The sequence below is a fragment of the Agelaius tricolor genome, unplaced genomic scaffold (assembly GCF_023055355.1).
Source record: "Agelaius tricolor isolate 1412-34295 unplaced genomic scaffold, bAgeTri1.0.p SCAF_17, whole genome shotgun sequence".
NCBI lineage: Eukaryota > Metazoa > Chordata > Aves > Passeriformes > Icteridae > Agelaius > Agelaius tricolor.
Window position 1 is genome coordinate 4,484,492 of NW_027269277.1, and position 22,203 is coordinate 4,506,694.

The 22,203-nt window shown below is 43.1% G+C and overlaps 1 protein-coding gene across 2 annotated transcripts in view; it reads right to left on the minus strand.

Annotated features, from left to right (window-relative positions):
- Positions 1–21,999, minus strand: part of LOC139597161 (connector enhancer of kinase suppressor of ras 2-like) — a 175,386-nt gene extending 153,387 nt beyond the window's left edge. The window contains exons 1-2 of one of the 2 annotated variants that reach the window (XM_071442186.1): positions 21,656–21,999; positions 21,324–21,397 (exon numbers count right to left, since the gene is read on the minus strand). In XM_071442186.1, coding sequence (XP_071298287.1) covers positions 21,324–21,390 — 67 coding nt within the window. In that variant the 5' untranslated portion in view covers positions 21,391–21,397; positions 21,656–21,999. The remainder of the gene's footprint in view (positions 1–21,323; positions 21,398–21,655) is intronic. The other variant, XM_071442187.1, reaches the window with a different exon arrangement.
- Between the last annotated feature and the right edge of the window lie 204 nt (positions 22,000–22,203).

Genomic DNA, 22,203 nt, shown 5'->3' on the forward strand with positions numbered 1-22,203 from the left:
GGCAGATATTGTCAGCTGCTGTTGTGGTTTTATCAAGCACAGTTGTCTCTGACTGCCCTCAGTATCAGGTAAATCTTTCTTTTCCCAGTTCAAGGCTGAGAACCTAATGCAGCAGTACAAATTTAGGCTTTCACTGCACAACCTTCTGTCGGTTCTTTTCCAGTTGCAAACATGATCCTGTGAGAATTCCCCAGGTGCTCAGCCAAGATCTCACCCCCATGACCTAATCTTGCTTTTTTCTGTGCTTCTCCTTCAGTATTTTATTGATTACTGTGTCAATGTTTGAGATTCCCACCTTTCACAATCACAATCATTCATTATGCATCTGCTTCTCTTTAATTATCCTAAATAATTATTTAATATTCTTTTTCTAGACAGATGTTTCTGGCTTTACTACCTTCATTTTTCTGGAAAAATGCCAGATTCCTCTCTCCTCTGTAGTGTCCTTTTTTTCCCCTGAAAACACACGGGCTGGCTGCTTTGCTTGCTGCAGTGATCTTGATGTGAACTGATTGTCCTTCATTAAGTGCCCTGACTTTTGCTTCCAGCTCCAAAGTGGAAGGTGCTCACTTTGTGTGGGGTTCAGGCCAGGGGAACCTGAGCTGAAACTCACATTTGCTGTGTGAGCAAGACCCTGAACTCCACCAAGTTTCAGGGGACCTGTGCCTCTAAAAACCATTTACATCTTTTCCCATCTACAGATGGAAACACCTGTCTGGGTTCTAGGAGCAGTTTTAAAAGAAAACTGTTGGAAGGGCTGTGAGATAAACCCTTTTTGTCCTATAATTCCAATTTATGCTGTAGCCTGACAGAACTTCCCACTGTCACTGCCACTCACGTGCAAACCCACGAGCTCCTTCTTTGCAGACACTGAATTCTTTGAATTTTGGTACAATAGCAGACCCCTTGGCAGCTGTAGACGCCTGTTATTAGGAGAGATGGTTCTCTGAATATTCCTCTATAGAGGGAGAGGGTTTTGAGAGGCTGTGATTTGCATAGCATGTGCTGATGTGCAGTTTGCTGTCCCAGGGAATGGAGCTCCTTTGTGTGGCAGAGCACAGCTGACAGCAACAGCAAAGCCTGAATGGCTCCCACAGCCATGGCAGGAAAAATCCCCTGCCATTTGGAATGGTTGCTGCTGCTTGGTTTGGTTTGGTAATCAATTTATGGATTAATCAATTTATGGATCTATTTTCACAAAGCTCCTGCATGCCCCAGCCTGTTCTAGTCACCCTTTTTCTGTCACAAGCTCCTCGAGGTGTCTGGGCTCAGGAAACTCCACTCATTATTTGCTTTCATTTTACAAACAGCTGTGACATTAAGAGACATTCCCTTCATGCACCTCATTTTCAAAGATTTTCTGTGCCCTCAGAGCTTAGTTTGGGATTCAATATATTTTTAGAGAGCAATACTCCCTAATACTAATACTTCCTGCCCACACAAAGTGAACTATTGCTTCATGTGCTTCCAGATTTGCTTCCTCTAGAGTAACTTGATGTCCTCCAATGATGGAATATCATCATTTGAGCCAAATTGAGCCTCCTCCCACACAGAGACATCCCATAACCATAATGGAAATATTTCTATGAAAATATTTGAGATTGGTTATTTACTAAAGGAAGAAATATTCCTTCTTTATGGGTGCAATCAGAAGTTTCCAACATTTGATACTCTCAGTGGTCATTTTGTCCATCAGAGGATCTTTCAGGCCAGACTTTAAGGAAATACAGGCATTTTATTTATTCCATTTTACATTTTATTTAATCCAATTCTCATAATTCTTATGATTTCAAAGTTACTCACAGAAACATGGAAATCAAAGGCAACTGGATGAGACAAATGCACTTTATTCTTCTACAGAACACAGCACCTATGGGGATAAACTAAATGTGACCCTGAGAGCTGTCAGGACAAATTAACTGGTCAAACCCCATTTGAACAAATTCAAATTTAAACTGTGTCAAACTAAAAAGAGAGAGGTTTCTCCACTGTCATACTTAACATTTAGACCTACAATGTTTAAGGAACCACATGTACCTTTAAGTTTTTTTTTCCTAAAGGACAAACTTATTTTAAAAATAAACATTAATATCTGAAGCATTACTGAATTCTTGCCAGCAGCCAGAAAGAGCTTAAAAAGTCAGGGAAAAAAGGACTTCTTTTGAGATGGAAATTAACTCAGTAAAAATGATCAGATCTGCCAAACTGGTAATGTGATGACTGGGAATTTCAGTGGTAAGCAAAACCAGTCTTCATTTTTCAGGCAGATGACCCAAATACCAAAGGGCTGTATGAAATCACAGGTACATCTTTGGAGTGAAGTCCTGCTGGTGAGAGAGGCAATTCCTCATGCAAAAAGGCCCAGCCTGTATTCTGAAAATTGGCCAAGTCATACTTGTGAAACTCAACGTGAATTGTGGATGTTCCTAACTGAGCCAAATTAATTCAAGAATTAACACCCCAGTGAAGATGTTGTAGACACTCAGTGGGAGCCACTGACCACAACAGTGCACCAGATGTGTCTGAGGTAAACAACACAGAAAAGCAAACAGCTGGATTATAATTCTGCTGAAGGTTACTTTTAAATCTTGGGGTTTTTGCTTCTGGAATTGAAAAATTATGTGGGAGCCTTTTCTATTTAGGAAAAGACATACCTTGAAAACCCATGGACAGAAGTCCATTCTGTCATTTGTGTTTCTGAACTGCCCTTCCCTGGACTGGTCATCTGCCAAAAGGGACACCCACAAACGTCTGAGGAACCACCAGAGAACCAGCCAGAAGCTTCCCTGCTCCTGAGAGTCGCTCTGTGGGATCTGAAACCCACATTTTCAGCACAGGAAATTGTTTTGTGCAGCAGCTGCTCGCCTGTGCCTCCCCTCGCGCTCCCTGTGCAGCCTCACCCCTCAAGGCCCCTTTGCTGCTGGCATTGATTTGTGCCTCTCCCCGAGCTCTGTGCTCCCACTCAGCACAGCAGCCCCTCTGCAGAGTGCAGCCCCATTTATAATTCATGGTTTTGCCTCTCAGAACAGCCACAGGGTTTTCTTAGGTCCCGTTCTCACTCCAGCTCCGTGCCTCGGTCATGGGAAATCCACTTTTGCCTGGACTTTGGTGCATTTCTGAAGGGTGAACTGGTGACTGCAGGGGTTGATTCAGCTTCAGCTGAACTCTGAATTCAGCTGCTGAACTCAGGACGAGCAAGATCAGGCATTTTAGGAAGGGAACATGCCCATCAGCCTGCATTTAGGGAGTATTCTGAGAAGCTGCTTCCTGTGTTTGAAGCACTCCCTCTTCTGAGACAAAATGTACTGAGGAACGAGCCCTTGAAACTCTGTGTAAAATAAACAAATATTCTTCTGGAATCAAATTAGTTACCATTTTATTCCTTTTTTTTCTTCCCTCTTAATTGCTTACTTCCATTTTCTCCTGATGGAACACTTAAAATGGAGCTGTTGGTTAGAAATTCAAAAACCCGAAGTGAAAATTGTGTAACTCAGACTGTGTTTAGTGCTCCACATTCTCACTGTGCCTTTTAATTTTGTAACAACCATTAGTGGAAGGGCTGACAAATGGTAGAAACCTGGGGAAAAAAAAGTGTCAGAACAATTTCTTGCTCTTCTCTTTCTTTTCCCCTACAAACGAAGACTGAGATTACATCAGTGGGAAAAAATAGAATCAAGAAGGAGAGATGTGATGGAAATTCCAATAAAATCTATTCTGTGATTAGAGGTATCATGAAGTGTATGAAGAAACACAGGGGATTGCCTGGAGTTTTCTTTGAACTCAGAGGCATCAACGCATGGCAGCGCTGACAGCTGCACTCCTTGTGAAGTGGCAATCTTTCCTGATATATTTATTACAGAAAAAGGAAAAAAATATTATATGCACTTCTTGAAGTGAAAAAGAGACAGGCTGGGTAGTGTGTTTTGAACCAAGATACAAAACCACTGTGTTCTCTAGATTAATGAGCTAATAAAAATCTATAATGCAGGGAGTACCAAGAGAGAAACCAGCAAATTTTACATATTCTGTTAATGTCTAACACTGAGTGGGATTTTGTGTCTCGAAGATCTGTGCCATGCAGGACTGAAAAGAAATTGAGCATAGCATTTTCACTCTATTAAATTGCAAAACGAAATATTTCTGTGTCTAGGGCTGGTTATGAAGGGATAATTCTCCCACCCGTGGGAAACAGGAGGATGGGACAATTGGAAAAGCTCTTGGCAATAGGAAGAAACAGCTCCTGAAATCATTCTGGTTTTGGACATCACCCATGGTTTTAATTTTGGGAGTTCCACACCTGGAATTAATGCACAGAGAGACCATTATTTGCACTGTCTCGGTGGTGATCAAATGTGTTGTTCACTGGAAACAGGAAAATCACCTGTACTGGCCCTGAGAATGAGATCTCCTGCTCTGTTCACCTCCTGAGTCCCTTCCAAAGGGCACTGAGCTCTCCCACTCTCCCAAATTCATGTGGCCCAGGAGCTCCAGCTGTGAACCCCAGTGACACCCAAGCAAAGAGGATCAGAGTCCATCATTGATCACCTGTGCAGGTTTCAGAATTCCTGCTTGGGATTTGTCACAGCCTCAGATTCTCAATGTAGGAAGAGAAGTTTGACTGAGGAGATGCACTGCTCTCCTAGAATAATTTTCTGCCTAAAATTCATTCTTTCCTTCCAAAAAAGCCCATCAAAAAGGAACTTTAAAGAGTTTTGACAAAGCAGATGACAGTCAGAGCTTTTCCAGGGAGTTCTGTGGCAGAAAATTCTTCGTTTTGCTGCAATTCCCCTTTGTGGTGCTTACATTTATTGGCTTAGTGTACTTGAGGAAGGGTTTTTGGTTGGTTTTTGATGTTTGTTTGATCTTTGCAACTCCAGTTTTGAGAGTGATCAACATTCCAGGCCGGCACTTTCTGCACGGTCTCCTGCAAAGCCCCAGCTGTATCCTTCCCAAAGAACTGGCTGCTCAAACACAATGTTCCAGAATTGTCCGTCTGTCTGTCTGATGTCTTCCTCAGGCTGCTCCAACTCCTCCTTTCTCATTTCCATGCTGATGCCAAGTTGTTTTTAGGGATAACATCCCAGCAGCCCGGGCACATCCAGCGCTTGTGTTATGCAAATGTGGGAGAATCACTGCTGCTGCTACAGAGCAGGTCAGGATTTAATGAAAGGCACCTGGATTGAGCCCATTCCCATCCCCACCATTCCCTAAGGAGCCCATTCCCCATCATTCCCTAAGGAGCCCATTCCCCATCCATTCCCTAAGGAGCCCATTCCTCATCCCCATCATTCTCTAAGGAGCCCATTCCCCATCCATTCCCTAAGGAGCCCATTCCTCATCCTTATCATTCCCTAAGGATCCCATTTCCATCCCCATCCATTCCCTAAGAAGCCCATTCCCATCCCTATCATTCCCTAAGGATCCCATTCCCATCCCATCCATTCCCTAAGAAGCCCATTCCCATCCCCACCATTCCCTAAGGATCCCATTCCCATCCCATCCATTCCCTAAGGATCCCATTCCCCATCCCCATCATTTCCTAAGGAGCCCATTCCCATCCCCATCCATTCCCTAAGGAGCCCATTCCCATCCCATTCCATTCCCCATCCCCACCATTCCCTGAGGATCCCATTCCCATCACCTCTGCTGCACTTCCCATTCTCCCTCCTTTTCCAAGCCAACCTGGGTGTCAGGAACTGCGTGCTAGGGAAAACCTGACCCCAAGCTGGAATCAGTCTGGCAGCAGTCAATGGCAGCTCACAATTTTTATTAACTGAATTGGCTTTTCTCTTTTTCTTTTTTTTTTTTTTTCCCTTCTGTATCTGCATCTCTTTTGAGGCTGCAGCCCCTAAGATATCTGGAATGGAGGTAATTTGAAAAACTCCACTCCTGCATTTGAAAGGAAAAACAAGTTTGCTCTTTCTAAGAGGAACATACAGGTAATGTATATTTAAATAACAAAAATATATGTCTAATGCATAGTTTAAGATACAAGGTTAGCTCTTGAATGGTAAAAATGGGAATTAATGCCATTTTTAAAATTGCTAAAACTGTGAAAGCTCTATTAAGGGGAGTTTCCTGGAGTCAAGGAATTTCTGCTCCAATCAGTTTTGGGATCAGAGCCAAGCTGAGCCCACAGGTGTCTGGAGGTTCTCAGGAACAGACAAATGATCTCTGCAAGAGCTCTCTGGGCTCCCAGAGCCAGGCAGGGTTTGGCTCAGCAAGCTCACAAACCTGACTTTAACTCTTGTTCAAAAACATCAAAAAGTGCCTTTGCCATTGGGCTCTGCAGTTCCACCAAACACTGTTGATGTGCAGAGTTTGTTTGGTCATGGACACAAAAAACCATGGAATAATTCCATATTCTGGGAAGGGTCCCAGGATCTGAGTGCCCCATTCAGTGCAGGGGCTGCTGATGTCACCCACAGGGGGACAAAGTGGTTTGAGTTATCTGACAACAAAAATAAAAGTGGATTTTCCTTGACGTTTGATGAGACATTTCTTTCTGAATCAGTTTGCTTTTATAAACACTTTTTGGGATCACATCCCTGTCCATCATTTTTCCTAAATAAATCCAGAATCCCAGAATGTTTTGGATTGGAAGGGACCTTAAAGCCCACCCAGTTCCACCTTCCACTGTCCCAGGTTGCTCCAAATCCCATCCAAAGGGGCCTTGGACTTCCAGGGACGGAACATCCCAACAAAAATTCCATTGTAACTCTTGGGAAGGAAAATTTTCCAGCTTGTTGCATCCCTCAAAATAAAGGAAATATCAAAGCTGAGCATGAAATGATGGAAAAAGTAGTCTGAGTAGTAAAATATTTCACTCTATTAAAACTTGTTTTGGTACCACATGATAGAGGAAATTAATGTTTTTGTTGCATTTATTGAGTTTTTAATCTAGCAGTGTTTCTTCAACATAAGTAAATACACTGAAGTATTTAAATGCTTTTGAATTCCAAGGGATTTGACACTCCCAAGTGTAATTTCAGCCTTTTAAAATTTATAAATATTTTATAAAAATACAGAATATATCACGGTTTAATTACTTAGGATGACTTATCCACTCCCTGAGAAGTTTTCTATAATTATTACTCACTTTTACCACAGAAAAGTGTTGTTATATCAAGAAAGATGATCTCTACCTCCACACTTTTATTTTGTTTTATTTTATTTTATTTTATTTGCATCTTCTTGTTTTTCTCACCATCCTTCTCAGCCTCATCCTAATGCAAATCAAGGACCTTATTTGTATGCAATACTTTAATTTCAAGCCCTGTAAGATGACACTGTTAAATATTTGCACTGTGTATTTTTACCAGCAGATTCTTCATCAGCCACACATTTCTGCAGCAGCGAATTTCAGCTAAAGTCAACGGGCACAGGTTTCTAACTGCCACATAGAATTTCAGTTTTCTTCCTGAATGACCTGCTTAGAATAATTAGCTTTTTTCCTTATGCTGAGCTGACAGCTACCTGGGAAACAGCAGGTGCTCTCAATGTTAATAATGCTGTGCAGCCCAAGGCCCTTTTCCTTAAATTCTTAGCATGAAGAAGATTGCAGCAAAGTCATATTTGTTGAATAAATTGTGAAGATGTTTCAGCTTAACAGAATCAGAGAGGAAATCAAAATACACAAAGCAAGGAAAAGGGAATTAATATTGTATTTTCCCAGAGGCTTTGCTTCACCAAGTGCCTGGTTTGTGGTGCTGAGATCTGTAAATGATTCCTGGTTAATGCTGGGCTATGAATTAGTGATGGCCCAGCAGAGGGCTTGGCTGTGGACAGGAATGTTCTCCATGGCCTGGGGATAGCCCAGCACAGTCTTGGGATGGAGAATCCTCAGGAGATTTTTGTTATGGAGATTTTTTGAAGGAATTTTGAATGAGTTAGACATGGGACCTCTGAATTGTTTTCGATTATTGGTTTACTTTTTTTATCTTCTACATATGCAGGAAGGGTGAGTTTGGCTCACATCTTCACTCATGGTTCAGAAGGTCACAAGCCCTCTAGTTACAAGACCTTTTAAGGATTTATTGACCAATAAAGCACTGCCAACAAGGATATTTATGCTTTTGACCCAATCATTAAATATTTTCTCTTATGGACTCATGCTACAGTGTAAGCTTCCTTAGCCAATCAAATCCTGCACATTATAACATACAGTACCTAATTCTAAACTCTTTGTAAGGATTTTTACTTTTTCTATACCCTAAACTCTGAAACTCCAAACTTTCTTCCACTTTTAGGGAGCTGTGGGGTATAACAGGGACAGGAAGGTTCTGTTCCAGAGGGAAGCACATGGAGCACTCCTGAAGACCTCGATTCTGTCATTAAAAACACTTTTCCCTTGTATTTTTGTAACAATTATCTAATGATTTCCAACCCATATGCCTGTACCAGATGTCTGAACCTTCACAGGCCAGATCATATTTATTCCTTCAGACAAACCACTTCATATTACTTAGTAATAATTCTCAGGATCGTTATTATCATTCTCATCACTTCAAACCCAAACACAGCAAATATGATGAATAACACACTTCAATTTTCCCCCTTGATTAATGGGCTGTGTGTGTGCACAAAAACTCTTCAGTCTGGAAGATGTGATTTCCCTGGTGAAGCCATTGCTGGCCAGATCTTTCCTGGACTGTGGAATGAATGGAATTCTGAAGTGCAAGCACCCAAAATGAAACTTTCCTGTGCTGCAGATATTAAAGGTATTAATTGCCATTTCTCTGCATGTCTCTGGGTCTTCCTGACATTATTAATAATTGTTATTCTTAAAATACTTGTGAAATACCTGGAAAACACTTGTGAAATACCTGTACAACTCAGAAATTTTATTTGCATCACTTGGTTTGCACTTCATCCCCTCAGAACTCTCTCTGCCCCTTTAGCAACCCAAAACCAATGAAACCCTGGAGTTCTGCTATATTCCAGAGCCAAAGAAGAGTTAACAGTGCACGGTGCAGATAAGGCTGTCGTTACTCTTTGACAGCAAATATTGCTTTGTGCCAGGTTAGCTGATCTGATAAGGAGCAGAACCTCCCAGCAGCAGGATGCTGATAATGATGCCAGAGCCTCTCATCCCAGCAGCTCTGGGCTCCTGCAGGCAGTGCCATCCCCTCCTGAAATGCAGCACAGACACAACGTGGCTGTCCATTAAAGCAGAGTTTGATGCCCTGCTCGATGGATGATGCGGTGCCACCCTCCCCCGGGGTCTGCACCAGGGGACCAGGCCACAGCTTTTCACATTGTTTTTCAAAGCTTTCTGACTGCTTCCCATCGCCCCAGCCTGCTGGAATCTGTTTGGCTCACACTTTGATCAGGGTTAAAATGGAAATACCACCATGATGGCTTGGTTTCACAGAGATTTGGAAAAATGATCAGTTTCTGAGCTGTAAATCCCATATTTGCCTTTACATCAGCGTGTCCATTTCTAATTGGATGTTCTGCAAACCAGTGTCAGTGCACCTGTACACAAACAGTGCTTTTCACTTCATAGAATCACAGAATCCCAGAATTATTTGGGGTTGGAAGGGACCTTAAAGCTCATCCCCTTTCACCCCTGTCCTGCAGGGGACACCTTCCCCTATCCCAGGCTGCTCCAAGCCCCATCCAGCCTGGCCTTGGGCATTTCCAGGGGCAGCCACAGCTGCTCTGGGCACCCTGTGCTGGGCTCTGCCCACCCTCACAGCCAGGAATTCCTTCCCAAAATCCCATTTAAATCTCCCTTGCTTCAGCTTGAAGCCATTCCCCATATCCTGGCACTAAATGCCCTTGTTTAATTAAAAATTTCAGTTGCATATTTGCTTCTGTGTCTTTTATCAGAAGTCATTGCAGCATTTGTCCACAGCAGTCCCAGACTGCCATGTCTTTTTTTCAATTTCTAGGATTTCTAGGGAGGTTTTGTTTCAACTCCTGTTGGTATCCTCCTCATCTATAAGCATTTATTGATTTTTAGAGCCAAACCAACAAGTAAAAACACAGGGGAGGGAAGGAAACAGGAATTACAAAGAGGCAAAATGAAAGACAATGGAGGTTGGAAATGAGGCTGGCTTTAACAAGAGTTTAGTAAACCCTGCTTTACTAAACTCTGGTTTAACAAACCCTGCTTTACTAAATTCTGCTTTAACAAATCCTACTTTAACAAACTCTGCTTCTTTGCTTGTTAAAATTGTTTCTATCAAGACGACCCTTGGCAGATCGCTATAATTTTTAAAATTAAAAAAAAGAGACTACACCAGTGCATGACAGCACTGTGATCTAAAGTGTCCCTCAAGAATATTTCCTAATTAAACTGCCTGATCAGTTTTATTACCTTAATCAGTGCAGCCAGGCTGCAGGAGGGACTGACACTTCTGTGGCAAGGATCCTGCACCGCAAGAGTGGATTTATTTTCAGAGCTCTCTCTCTCTCTCTCTCTCACCAGCCTGATTTTTGGGCCAGGTTTACCTGTGTGTGAGGTTCACTAAAACAAGCTTAACTTCAGCCAGGTTTAGGAGACATTTGGCAGAAAATTTACAACCAAAAGAATGCTCTTCTTGTTGTGTTTTATGGTGCAAGGGGTGTTGACAGTCACTGGGATTGAAAACAACACAGATCACAGAGCAGCCCAGCTGTAAACACCATGGAATTCCTGATTCTTCAGGAAAAATCTCAGTTAGTGGCCCACTCCTGAAATTATTACAGGAGATTAAGGAAGACAACATAAGTTGTTTTCAAATACATAATTTCCAGTACTTTTGAGGCATCTTATGAATTTATCTCAGAGCATAACTGATCATCCTGATATGCAAATCAAGATTATTTGCCAAAAGCCCTTGACTAAAGGAAGTGGTAAAATACCCTTTAGACCAAAATAATATGAAATAATCTTACCTTAACTCCCCTGTTCCTGGACATTTTTTGGAAACCTTGATTATTTTTAACTCTCCAAAGAATCACAGTTCCTGTTTCAAACTGTATTTGGCCAATATTTTAACCTATCCGCTACATGGTGCTTTTTTTTCTTTTTTTTTTTTTTCCTGAGAAATTTGTGGGTTTTCTCTGCACCAAATCTTAATTATGCAAATTCTGTTATCATTTTGGGAATGCTTAGTCATGGAGCTTCATTACCATGTTTTTGGGCATGGTAACTGTGGAGTAGAGAAAGAAGTGGCTCCAAAAGAATTACTGATGGTCTGACAGCCAAATATAAATTATTCTGGGATATTTTGAACTGCTCCAAATGGATAATAATTATGTTATCAGGCATGGATGCCTACTAGGGTTTACCATGGGTGCAATTGATATTCTTCTGCTCTTCCACCACTGTTGGTTGTTTCATGATGAGGACAAACAGAGACTGTTCCTGGCTTTAACATTGTGCTACAGGGGTTCATTTTGTCCTCTTATGTGACAGTTTTTCACCTGCCAGTTTGCAGGCAAAAACAAAAAAATAGGAAAAAAAAAAAAAGAAAGAAAAAAATATTGTCTATTATTTTCCCCTAGAAAGATGGGAAATTAATGAGATTTGAGAGAATAATTTGATGAGAATTTCAGCAATTCAAATCAAGTATGACATTGGAGGGTGAAAGGAAAGCAAAGAGCACTGGGGTGAGTCCTGGCAGTGCACAGAGCTGGGCAGCTTTGGTTCACCTGGAATTCCTGCCTGGATGTCCTGGCAGGGAAGCTGGAGAACTTTCAAATTCATAATGAGATATTTAAACCCCTTTGATAAAATGGCAAAGGTTATGTGGAATTAACTCATTCCAAAAGCCAGGGTTCCTCATCTACCAGCATCCTTTTATTCTAAAAGTTGATCATAAAAGAAAATGGAAATACAGAAAATGTTTTAAGAAGAAACTCTGCTGGTTTGATACCAGAGGAGACCTTCTTAATGGAGAAACTGCAGATCTACCTTCAGGTAAATAAAATGTGGCAAGGGGGGGAGCACACAAAGAGCCATCCCCAGAAAATGGGGAATAGAAAACTCCTTTCCATGTGCTGAGTGATATTGATGGCTCTTGGAAGGATTCACAGATTGAATGAAAACACTTTCATTGCAGGATCACTTGAGCAATTTGGTTTCTAGTTAAAGTATTGCCTCATTGCTGCCACAAAAGGCATTGGTAATTTGGCCTGAGAACTTCCAGATAAACAAGAAACAGTTAATATGATGTGCCAGTGTATGTTTCTGCCAGTAGGTGATGGCTTCCTTAGCACATTTCCCAAAGTTTTTAAGTCCACTTATGAAAGATTTGAGAAGGATCTTCCTCCATTTTTCCAATAATTTTTTTAAGCTTATCCTTTAAGCTTATCTTAAGTTTATCCTCCTTTTTCTATCCTATGTGGAAATTTCCTGGCTATTATTCTAATTTATCTTTTTTGTTACTCAGATAATTATTTGTTACAGTTCTTGATGGATTATTCACTACCTCTTTTCCTTCTCCAGGGTTTATTTCTGCAAGAACAGCATTGCTGAGCTACTGCCCTAAGTGGATCCATTTCTTTCTATGTGACATTCAAGTAATGAATATTCTAAACTCTGTTGGTTCTGAACTTCTCTTACATTACTCTACCTGTTCCCTCCAACCACATGATACAAATGCAAATTTCAAGGATTTTTTTTCTTTGCTTTGAGTGTCTTTTTCCTCTGTAAACTACAAAGTTGGGGGTTTTTAATAACTAAGGGAATTTCTCAGTGTGGCTTGGCAACGAACAATTGAAATCTCTTGACAATGGGCAATTAAAGCCTCTCTAAGTGTTCTGTAATTGAGGGCATTTTCATGATGGTGCAGAGTGATCAGTGACAGAGCCTGGGTTTAGGAATGTGCAGCACATTCCTGTGTGGGGTAAACTCGTGGAACCCCAGACTGGTTTGGGTGGGAAGGGACCTTAAAGCCCATCCAGAGCCACCCCTGCCATGGCAGGGACACCTTCCCCTGTCCCAGGGTGCTCCAAGCCCTGTCCAGCCTGGCCTGGGACATTCCAGGGATGCTTCACCCAAAACTTCCCTGGGCAGACTGGGCAGGATTTCATTACTGGATACCACTGGACAGGATTTCATTACTGGATACCACAGGACAGGATTTCATTACTGGATACCACTGGGCAGGATTTCATTACTGGATACCACTGGACAGGATTTCATTACTGGATACCACTGCTGGACCTCCCTCACATCTCCCAGAGAACCAGCACTTCATGGTCTGAAAGAGACCTGAGGAGCATCCAGGCTATTCACAGGAGATTTTAATGAAGAATCAGTGAAACAGCAACATTTGCCTTCTCCCAGCTGCCCCTTAAAGCTCCCAGGAGCTGGGCTTGGCTTCTTGGGCCTGGTGGTTTTCACCTCCCCTGGGATTTTGGATGCACTTCACTTCCAAATCGCTGCAGTCCTCTCCAAGATACTCAAAGCTGGAAAATTTTGATGTTAAATGAACAAATTCCTTCACAATCTAATGCTTATTGTCCATCTCATTATGAAAAAGGCAAGAAAATGCTGCTGGAGAGAAATGTGAATAAACAGGAGAGAAGCCAAAAGGGAATGGGGAAAGTTGGTGGGGAGAGAGAGAAGTAAAACATGCTTTAATTCATGCTTTAATTCAGGTGCTCATTGGCATGTCTGGGCTGTCAGGCTGGCACCCCTGTCTGCCTGCACTCAGAGACTTTTCCATGTAAAAGAACCAGATGTGCCAAATGAATCTTTTCTAGAGCTGTAGCAGTTTCAGCACACTTATAAAAACCACAGTTTCTGCCTTAAAAATTCCTGGAATCCCTACACTTTTTCTAGGCTTTGTTTAGTGCTTAGAATGAAAAAGATGGACATATTTGTAGGGAATAAAGCTGAATGTATTTTGTAAAATTACTGGCTGCTACGTTTTTATTTCAAACATGCCACCTACGTTGGAACTAAAAATGCTCCACAGTCTTTTTATAATTCATCTTTGCTGGAAAACAGTTGGTGGAGAATTTGAGTAGGAAAACCCAAACATTGCCTTGGCCTTGAATCCTCCTGAGCTCTTTTTTGCAGAGGGTCAGTGAGGATATGTTCTGGGAGCTGTTTGAGTGTTAGTTAATCAGAAATAATTTCATTTTGATTCATCACTAGAGCCCTTCACAAAATACAACCCCCTAATTTTTACCTCTCTCTGAATCCTTTAAGAGTAACTCCTGAACCTTCCCTTTCCAGCTCCTGCCCTCCTGCAATGGCACCAGGGAAGAGAAAGTCAGGTTTACTAAAAAACCAAAACTGCAAAAGTAGCAATTGAAATTAGTAATGCAAAGCAGCATTTAGAAAATACCTACAAAATCACTCTGGGTGGAGGGGATGAATGCAGATTATTGCTCAGCAATATTTGATACTACTGTGGTTAATTCAGTCAAATGGTTCATTTAATATCAAGAGAGTCACTCATTTCAGCAGCAGAGCCACAACCTCCATTTCTGTCAGCGTGGCAGGACAGCAGCTCTGAAAGAATGGCACTGAAAGGACAAGCTCTGCCTTTTTTAGCTTTGAAATCTTTGTAGGTGCTGAAACAATTTTGCAAAAGGACAAATCTCAGTTTACTTTTTGCTTTCCTTTCTTTCCTTCATTGCAAACGGAAGCACAAGACATGGAACTCATTGGAATGAGCCACGAGGAGATGTCTCAGGCAGGAATTTTTCTTTCCCCAAGCACAGTGAGCATTTAGAAGCATTCCTTGAGGACAGGCCCAGGGAAAAGGAGCTGCCTTCCCCTGGGGTCTGAGACAGAGATTGGCTCCCCCATCCAGGCAGTGTTTTCCATGCACTGAAATGATACTCATAATGAATTTTTCTGTACAATGCAATGTTTCTCAAGCTGCTTTCCAACCTAGGCAGTCAGGAATCCTGCAGCACTGAGATGTTCTGCTATTTTTCTAGGAAATCCACATTTTTCAAACTGGGAGCAGAGTTACACACAGAGTTCTCAGTCTTGTGGCACATGGGCTGATGTCAACCCTGCCAAAGGAAGGAAAAATTTAGAAATTGGAAAGAGTGGGGCAAGAAAGTCTGGGAAGAAACCATGAAAGCATCTCATTGCTGAGCAGGATCCAGTGTCTTTGCAGCTTCCTGACACACAGCATCTCATTTAATGTGGTGTCATCCACAGCAGCCAATGTATCCTGAATTTTGCTTCATAAGGCGAAGCACTGTGAGGTAATGGAGAGCTGGAGAAGGTTGAGTTCTCCTGAACTTGCATTTCCACTCTGCCCTCCCTGGGATGGTCAGGACTGGCAGGAAGTTGGGGATTTTGCATAATTTTAACACATGGTAAAGGTTACAGGGCTCAGCAAGGCATGACACATTGTCTGACTGCTGATATTAAGCTGCAAGACAATAAAGTAAATTTCTTTACATAATGACCTGAAAGATTAGTTACGCTTGATAAATGTGACTTGAGAGACTTTCCTGGAGCTCAGACTTTGCTCTGGGAGCAGAATTACATTTCTTAAAAAGGTCTGAACATACCTGATTTATAGATAGGGAAATTTCAAAATACAGTCCTAAATAACCTGATCATAAATACAGACCATTAAATTGCTAAATGCTGCTGAAATCTTTTATGGAGATAATGTTAATCCAGTTGGTTCTTGGAAGAAACAGAGACCAGTTTCTAATTGGTTCTCAAAGTGGAGTTAGTGAAAATGAGGTAATGTGATAGGGATGCAGAAATAGCCAAAATATTTTCCATAGAGAATTAGAGACAGACCTGATTTAGGAAGGTCTTTGTACAACATTTAGCTGTGGCCAGCTGGCAGTGACCCCAAGCATGGCTGCAGTCACTGGGAGGGCACAAACTGGAGCCATGGGCTCAGCCATGGTTCTGCTGTCCCTCCCGGCTGCCAGTGGTGCACAAAGTGAATTAAACAAACTGAATTAAAGCTGTAGCAGTGAAAGCCTTGAGGGCACTGGCTCTGGGCAATCCTGCTCTGTTTCATACCTTAACCTCTGGGGCAGGGGGGAATGGGCCTTTAGGGAATGTTGGTGGAAGTGGAGCAGGTCTGGGTTCGCTTCTGGGGCTTCAGCTCTGATGAACACCAGCTCTGCTGCTCTCCTCGTGAAACACAGCAGGAAAACTTCTGAGCTTTGGACATTTGGGCATCATCTCCCATGGTTATTCTGGGAAATACAGACTGAAATATCCAGGAGGAAGCCAGAGCTGTAATCTCTCAGGGACTTTTCACATTTCAAAGATGAGGGTGATTCCCATGCAAGAAACCATCCCAAGGTCTTGTCTGAGCTGGTAGAAGTCTTGAGGAAGCATTAGGTCACTCTGCTGGGGACAGACTGGGCACAGAAACACTTCCAGAGGCATGCTGGATTTCTTCTCAGTTGTATTCAAAACCTCCTACAAGGGTAATGGCCCAACCTGCCTGGACAGCTTATTCCAACACTTAACTGTGCTGAATATTGGGAACTTGTGCCTTGAAATCTGACCTTTAGCACTTCCACTGCAAAGCTGTCAACTCTGAGGTGAGCTCTGCTGACCCTTTAAAAGCAAACAGTTTACAGCACTCAAGAGTTGGTCACAAAATTCATTACTGAGAAGCATTAAAGTCCCAAACTTGTGAGAGAAATCGGGGAGGAATTGCAGCCAATTCTGATTCAGTGACTTAGAGACAACTGGAAATGTGGTGCCAGTGGAACACAGGAATCCAAGGGGGAGCCACAAGAGCAAATTGTTTGTTTCAGTTGGACAAGTGGTGAGAGCAGAGGAAAACAGTGAAACCTTTACTTTAAAACAGCTTGGAAATTGAACTCTAATTCTGCATTTGTGGCTCAGGTCTCTCCCAAACCTATTTGTCTTCAGAAAGAGCTGAAAAGATGCTATAAACCCTACATTTTTCTAAATAAGGGATGACCTCGGTTATCTACTCCAGTTTCAAACTGCACCAGGTGGAACTGTGCCCCTGCATTATGGGATGCTGAGGTCGGGAGGGGGACCAGGGGTGCCAAGCATCCCCAGCTCAGCACCCACAGGGTGAGACAGGCTCACAGTGGATCCCACTGTGCTTCCAGCACGTTCTGCGATGTGATAAAGATGCTGTCCTGCGGAGAGAGGAGGCTCCCTGGCTGTGGCACTGCTCCAGCGCAGGTACTGATCTCATGGGCAGCAGAGGAAGAGGGAGAGGGGTTTGCCGGAGCCCGGCAATGTGCCGGGAATGTTAACGAGCCCAACCGCGTCATCAGCCTCCCCTCCCTCCCTCCCTGCCTTCCCTTCATGAGCCAGCCTGAAATCAGGGAATTACATGCTAAGGAAAACCCTTCAGCCAAACATATAATTATTCTGCACAGGATCAGTGCAGCATAGTTAATCAGTTTACCAACTGAATTAATTTTTATTTTTTTATGTCTGCATCTCCTGTTGAGGGTGCAGAAATTCTGGATTTAAAGGGGGAAAAATGGCTCGCAGTTGTGAAATGAGTATCTCCAGCAGACCATTTATTAGGAGAGAAACCTCCACTGCAGGCTGCTTTGGCAGACAAACCTGTCAGTCCCCAGGACTTTGAATCACAGGCTCTGTGTGGAGTTATTACAGGTACTTAAGGAATAGCTGGTTTCCCATTTTAATTTTCAGCTGTTCAATAACACGGCATTCTCTGAAAGTTACAGCAGTATTTCATTGCATTGTGTTTAATTTCATTTCCTTGGACTGCTCTGAAAAGTGAGTATTTATTTGGACAGAGGTGTCACTTCCCTGTAAATGAGTTCACATTTTAAATGACCTACTTGTAAACTGCTCCCCTCAGGAAGTACAACATCTCCAATGCTCTTGCTTGTAAAAGCACAGAGAATTCCCCTCAGATTTTGCCTCCAATGGAAACACAAACTCTCACCCTTCTGTTAATTCAGTAAGACATCCCAGCTCCCCTCTGCACCCCAAACCCCCGGAGTCTGTACAGGACTGCCCTGCTCGGTTAAAAGGTTAAAATAGATGGGTTTGGGTTTGGAGTGTTCACTGATGACCTGCGAAGTGTTCCTGGGTTTCACAGGGAGCTCCTGGCCAAAAAGCAACAAAAATCCCCAGGTAAAGCATTCCAGATGCACACCTTGGAGGGCAGTTTGCCATTTTCTCCCATTAACATGTTAAACCTAATCCAGGGAAAAGTCATCAGTTAGAAACCACTCTGACCCTGAAGGCACTGGGGAGCGTCATGGGTAATGTTTGTTTTCCAGTGGGGAAATCTGAGCAAGGCAAAGGTTTTTCCTAATAAAACCCCTTTCTTTTGGGTCCATAGAAAACATCCCCAGGAAAACAGGTAAGTTATGTAAGAAATGGCTGTAACCAGGGAAAACACCTGAAAACCATTTGGAGATGTTTAAAATGTTGGAAAATTTGAGGGAAAAGAAAGAGTACTGACTAAAAACTGTTGCTAAAAATACCTTCCCAATTAATGTTGTCAGCTCCTTTGAAACCTTCCCTTTTAACCACAGTGCTGCATCTGCTAAACTTAACAAAATATGTTTGTATAGAGACAAAAGTATGCAGAGTTTTAACTTCTAGAACCCCTGAGAGCCTCAGGAATGAATTTCCCCAGACTTGCATGGCCTTTTCAGGTTGTCGACACCATCAGATGCAGTTCCCTAATTGAATTCCAGTTGAGTGCGTTCCCGAGAAAGGAACCGGGGATAAATACAAGATGCCAACTTGTCATTACAATGTTCCTTAAAGCCTACCAATTTTTACTTTTTTGGCAAGTAACATTTCCTAAAGGAAGAGAACAGAAGGGTGTCTCCTCTTGGGGGGGGCTCAGGCTGCAGCTGCTGCTCTCATGGGATGCTGTAACCAGGACACGTTCTGGGGACCTGGGTCTCAAACCATTAACATCATTTTTGTGGCTTCCTTCCATCTTCTCCACAGTTATTTGATGCTTCTGGTACTCACTGCTAGTTAGTTTCAAAGCATGGGCTTTGCTAACAGATTTTAGGAATAAGTTCTAATGGCTTCAAGGGATATGATAAATGCAAGTTTTAAAAGCACGTTGCTATCATTTCCCTGTGAAATGTCATTTACAATCTCCACAAATAAAACTAATTGTCTACATATTTTAAGCCCCCCAAAGGTATATTACAGAGGCAATATTTGTTCCCTTGTTTATTAACATGTTGCTATATACAGTCAAGGTAATACTCATTCCTAAAGTGGTAATTTTTTGAAAGTGTCTTTAATTTATCTCTTGGTGATGTGAAAGAAGTGACCTTTCAGAACAGAAGAGCTACATAAAATCTACCTTATCACTGCCAATCACTGCCTGTGCAGACCTTCAGCCTCCCTGGCACATGGATTCAGCAGAGTGACTGTAGCCAACAGAGCTGAGCTGCACAACACATGGAAATTACAGGCAAGCAGTGGCCACAGCTGGGCAATTTTTGCAAAGTAAGGTAGTTATAAGTAGTTTTAAACTGACTCTGGTCTGCCATTTGTGTAGGTTAGGTCTTTCCTTTGGCTGCAGCTGAACAATGCATCTGCAGAGGGATAAAAAGGAGGCTTGTAATATGAACGTGGGGGAAATGGACAAATGTGCAACTTCCCTGTTTGTGGATGTGCAGCTCATGCTACCAAGGAAAATACCAACGTTGTGAATCCTTCAGTGTTCACTGCAATATATTTACTAATGCTTGAACACAGAGCACTGACAATGCTGCCTACTCCAGATATCCCTGTGGATGGTGCACTGTGCAGGCTGGTATGGAAATCCAACTGTCAGGCAACTCCAGACATGCAAAAACCTGCTGCTTGTGTGACCTTCCTCCACTGCACATCGTGGATTACTGCTCCCCAATATGTAATTATTTTGCATCAGGAAAGATAAAAAAGTAGCAGGAAGTAATTTTAAATTTAGCAACAAGTATTCTACATGCTTTGACACTTAATTTACATTATAATTCAAGTAAGGAGTTAAATTAGCAGAGTGATCTGTCCACTTTTTAACTCTTTTATGTCCTGGGAATGAAGGTGTGGGTCAGAAAACTCCTCTACAAATACATCAGGATTTGCTATCACCTGATGACATTGGAGCCTGGGAATCAATTCTGTTATCTAAAGGTTCAGGATCCATCCCAATGACCTGCTTAAACCCTCCCAATTACCCCGAGTTCCCAAACACCTGAGAAACAAAGTACATCATTCCCCCAGACACCGTTTGCTTCACAAGACTCTGTGCTTGTAGAGGAATAATTAGCTGATAATGGCAACGTGTCTGATGAGCACCAAAACAGCCCAATTTCAGCGAAGTGTGGAGATGCAGCTCAGCAAAATGAGATCAGACCCATTCCCCTATTAATGAGAATACTTTGAAAGCTTTAAGGGCATTCGAGTGGGCATCCAATTCAACCCTCCCATAGAGTTCAGTCATCATATTACAGGAATCATTTCCATGAGTAACCTACACCCCAAATTTGCACCTCTTCTCCTTATATAACAGAGATCCCCCGTGGCAGGAATTATTTGTCTCAAAGACAGGCAGCTCATCAGAAGCACCGTATAACAACACTAATGCATCCCACTGTGGGAATACAGCGGGGGGAATTCTCCCCCCACTCCGCAGAAATTTAAACCACTTATCATCAGAACAATCCCTCGCCCTCCCATCCATCCCGGTCTGTTTGCAGCACAGCCGAGCATTGTCAGGCAAAACATGTCACAGCTGACGGCTGTGTTGTGAAGCTGCGAATGTGCAGGGAAATCATCATTCCTGTCAAGTTATCCCGGCGAGTTTCCCCGCTCAGCCCTGCGCCTTCCGCTGCCGCGGACGCGGAGCCTCGGACACGCGGCTGGGCAGCCTGCACAGGGCAGGACACGTCCCTGGAGGAGCCTGGACAGGGCAGGACACGTCCCTGAAGGGGCCTGGACAGGGCAGGACACGTCCCTGAAGGAGCAGGATGCCTCAGTCCAGCCCCCGGCTCCTGGTGCTCCTTGTGGTACCCAAAACTACAGACCAGCGCTGCACAGCCACTGCATCACATCACCTGATATGAGCGAACCGGACCTAAGCAGGGCAAATTTAAAGCAGCCAAACATGCCGACGTTACCCTGTGCGAGGCATAATGGAGCCGTGAGACACAAACACTTTGTGCCTGCATTGTCCAACAAATGCAGTTGATCCCTGCTCCGCTGCCGGCAGCAATTCCCAGAGCACGGCACAGCTCCAGCAGCCTCCCCTCAGCCCTGTCTCCAACAACTACTGGGCAAAGCAGCGCAGGGATGCTCGGAACTGAATAAACTCTTCCCAAAACAAAGAATGCGAGAGCACGGATGCAAATTGCCAGGATCCCAAGTACAGACAATACACGGCAATAAACGATCCTACCTTTCATCCAATCCACTACTTGCTTGGGCGTCCACTTGCTAATAGGTTCCATAACGAGAGCCATCATCAGATCACTTTATCATTCACACCAAAATCGGGGGAAAAAGGAGAGAAAAAATTGTATCAGAGCATGGCTGGGCTACGAGAGCAGTCGGATTTTACAGCGCAGTTCAAAGAGAAGATGATGCTTTGTCCCTCCAGGTTCCTCCTGCACTGATTCAGTAATGTATAAAATTACACTGCTTGATCAGCTCTGGCACCTCCCCCACTGCACACAGCCTGCAACACCCGGAGCACCGAGCCAGGAAATGGTGCAGTACAGACTTACTTACCAAAGCCTGTGCCCGCCGAGCCCGGCGCGGATCAAACATGGATCACGCACGGAGCACCCGATGCTCGCTCCGCACGCCGCGCTCGGCCGAGCTGCTCTGCTCCGAGCAGCCCCGGGATCCTCATCGGGGAAAATGTCAACACTGGAACTTGATAGCAGATTGTCTCGGCTTCATTGTGAATATGCTGACTGTCACTCGGCTTAAAGTGGGGATAGAAACGTCAGGATATCGCCTGGCATCTGGCAAAATGCTGAGCAGCTCCATCTTTACAATGCGAAATGTTGCTGGAGTCTTGTACTGTGTAATCACGTAATTCAGAATGTCAAACACAGTATGAAAAGTCCTACCCAAGAAAAAAACTGCTGGGAGAAAACTATTTTTTTTTTTTTCTGGCCACATTCAGAGCCAGGATATTTCCTCCTATGAGCTGCTCATTTTGTAGGGGAAGAATGACAGCATTGAGGGGGCAATTTGTACTACAACAGCACTTTAGGATAGACAAGTACAGCAAGTATTTTGACTCTCAGTACTGGGATCATTAGTCAACG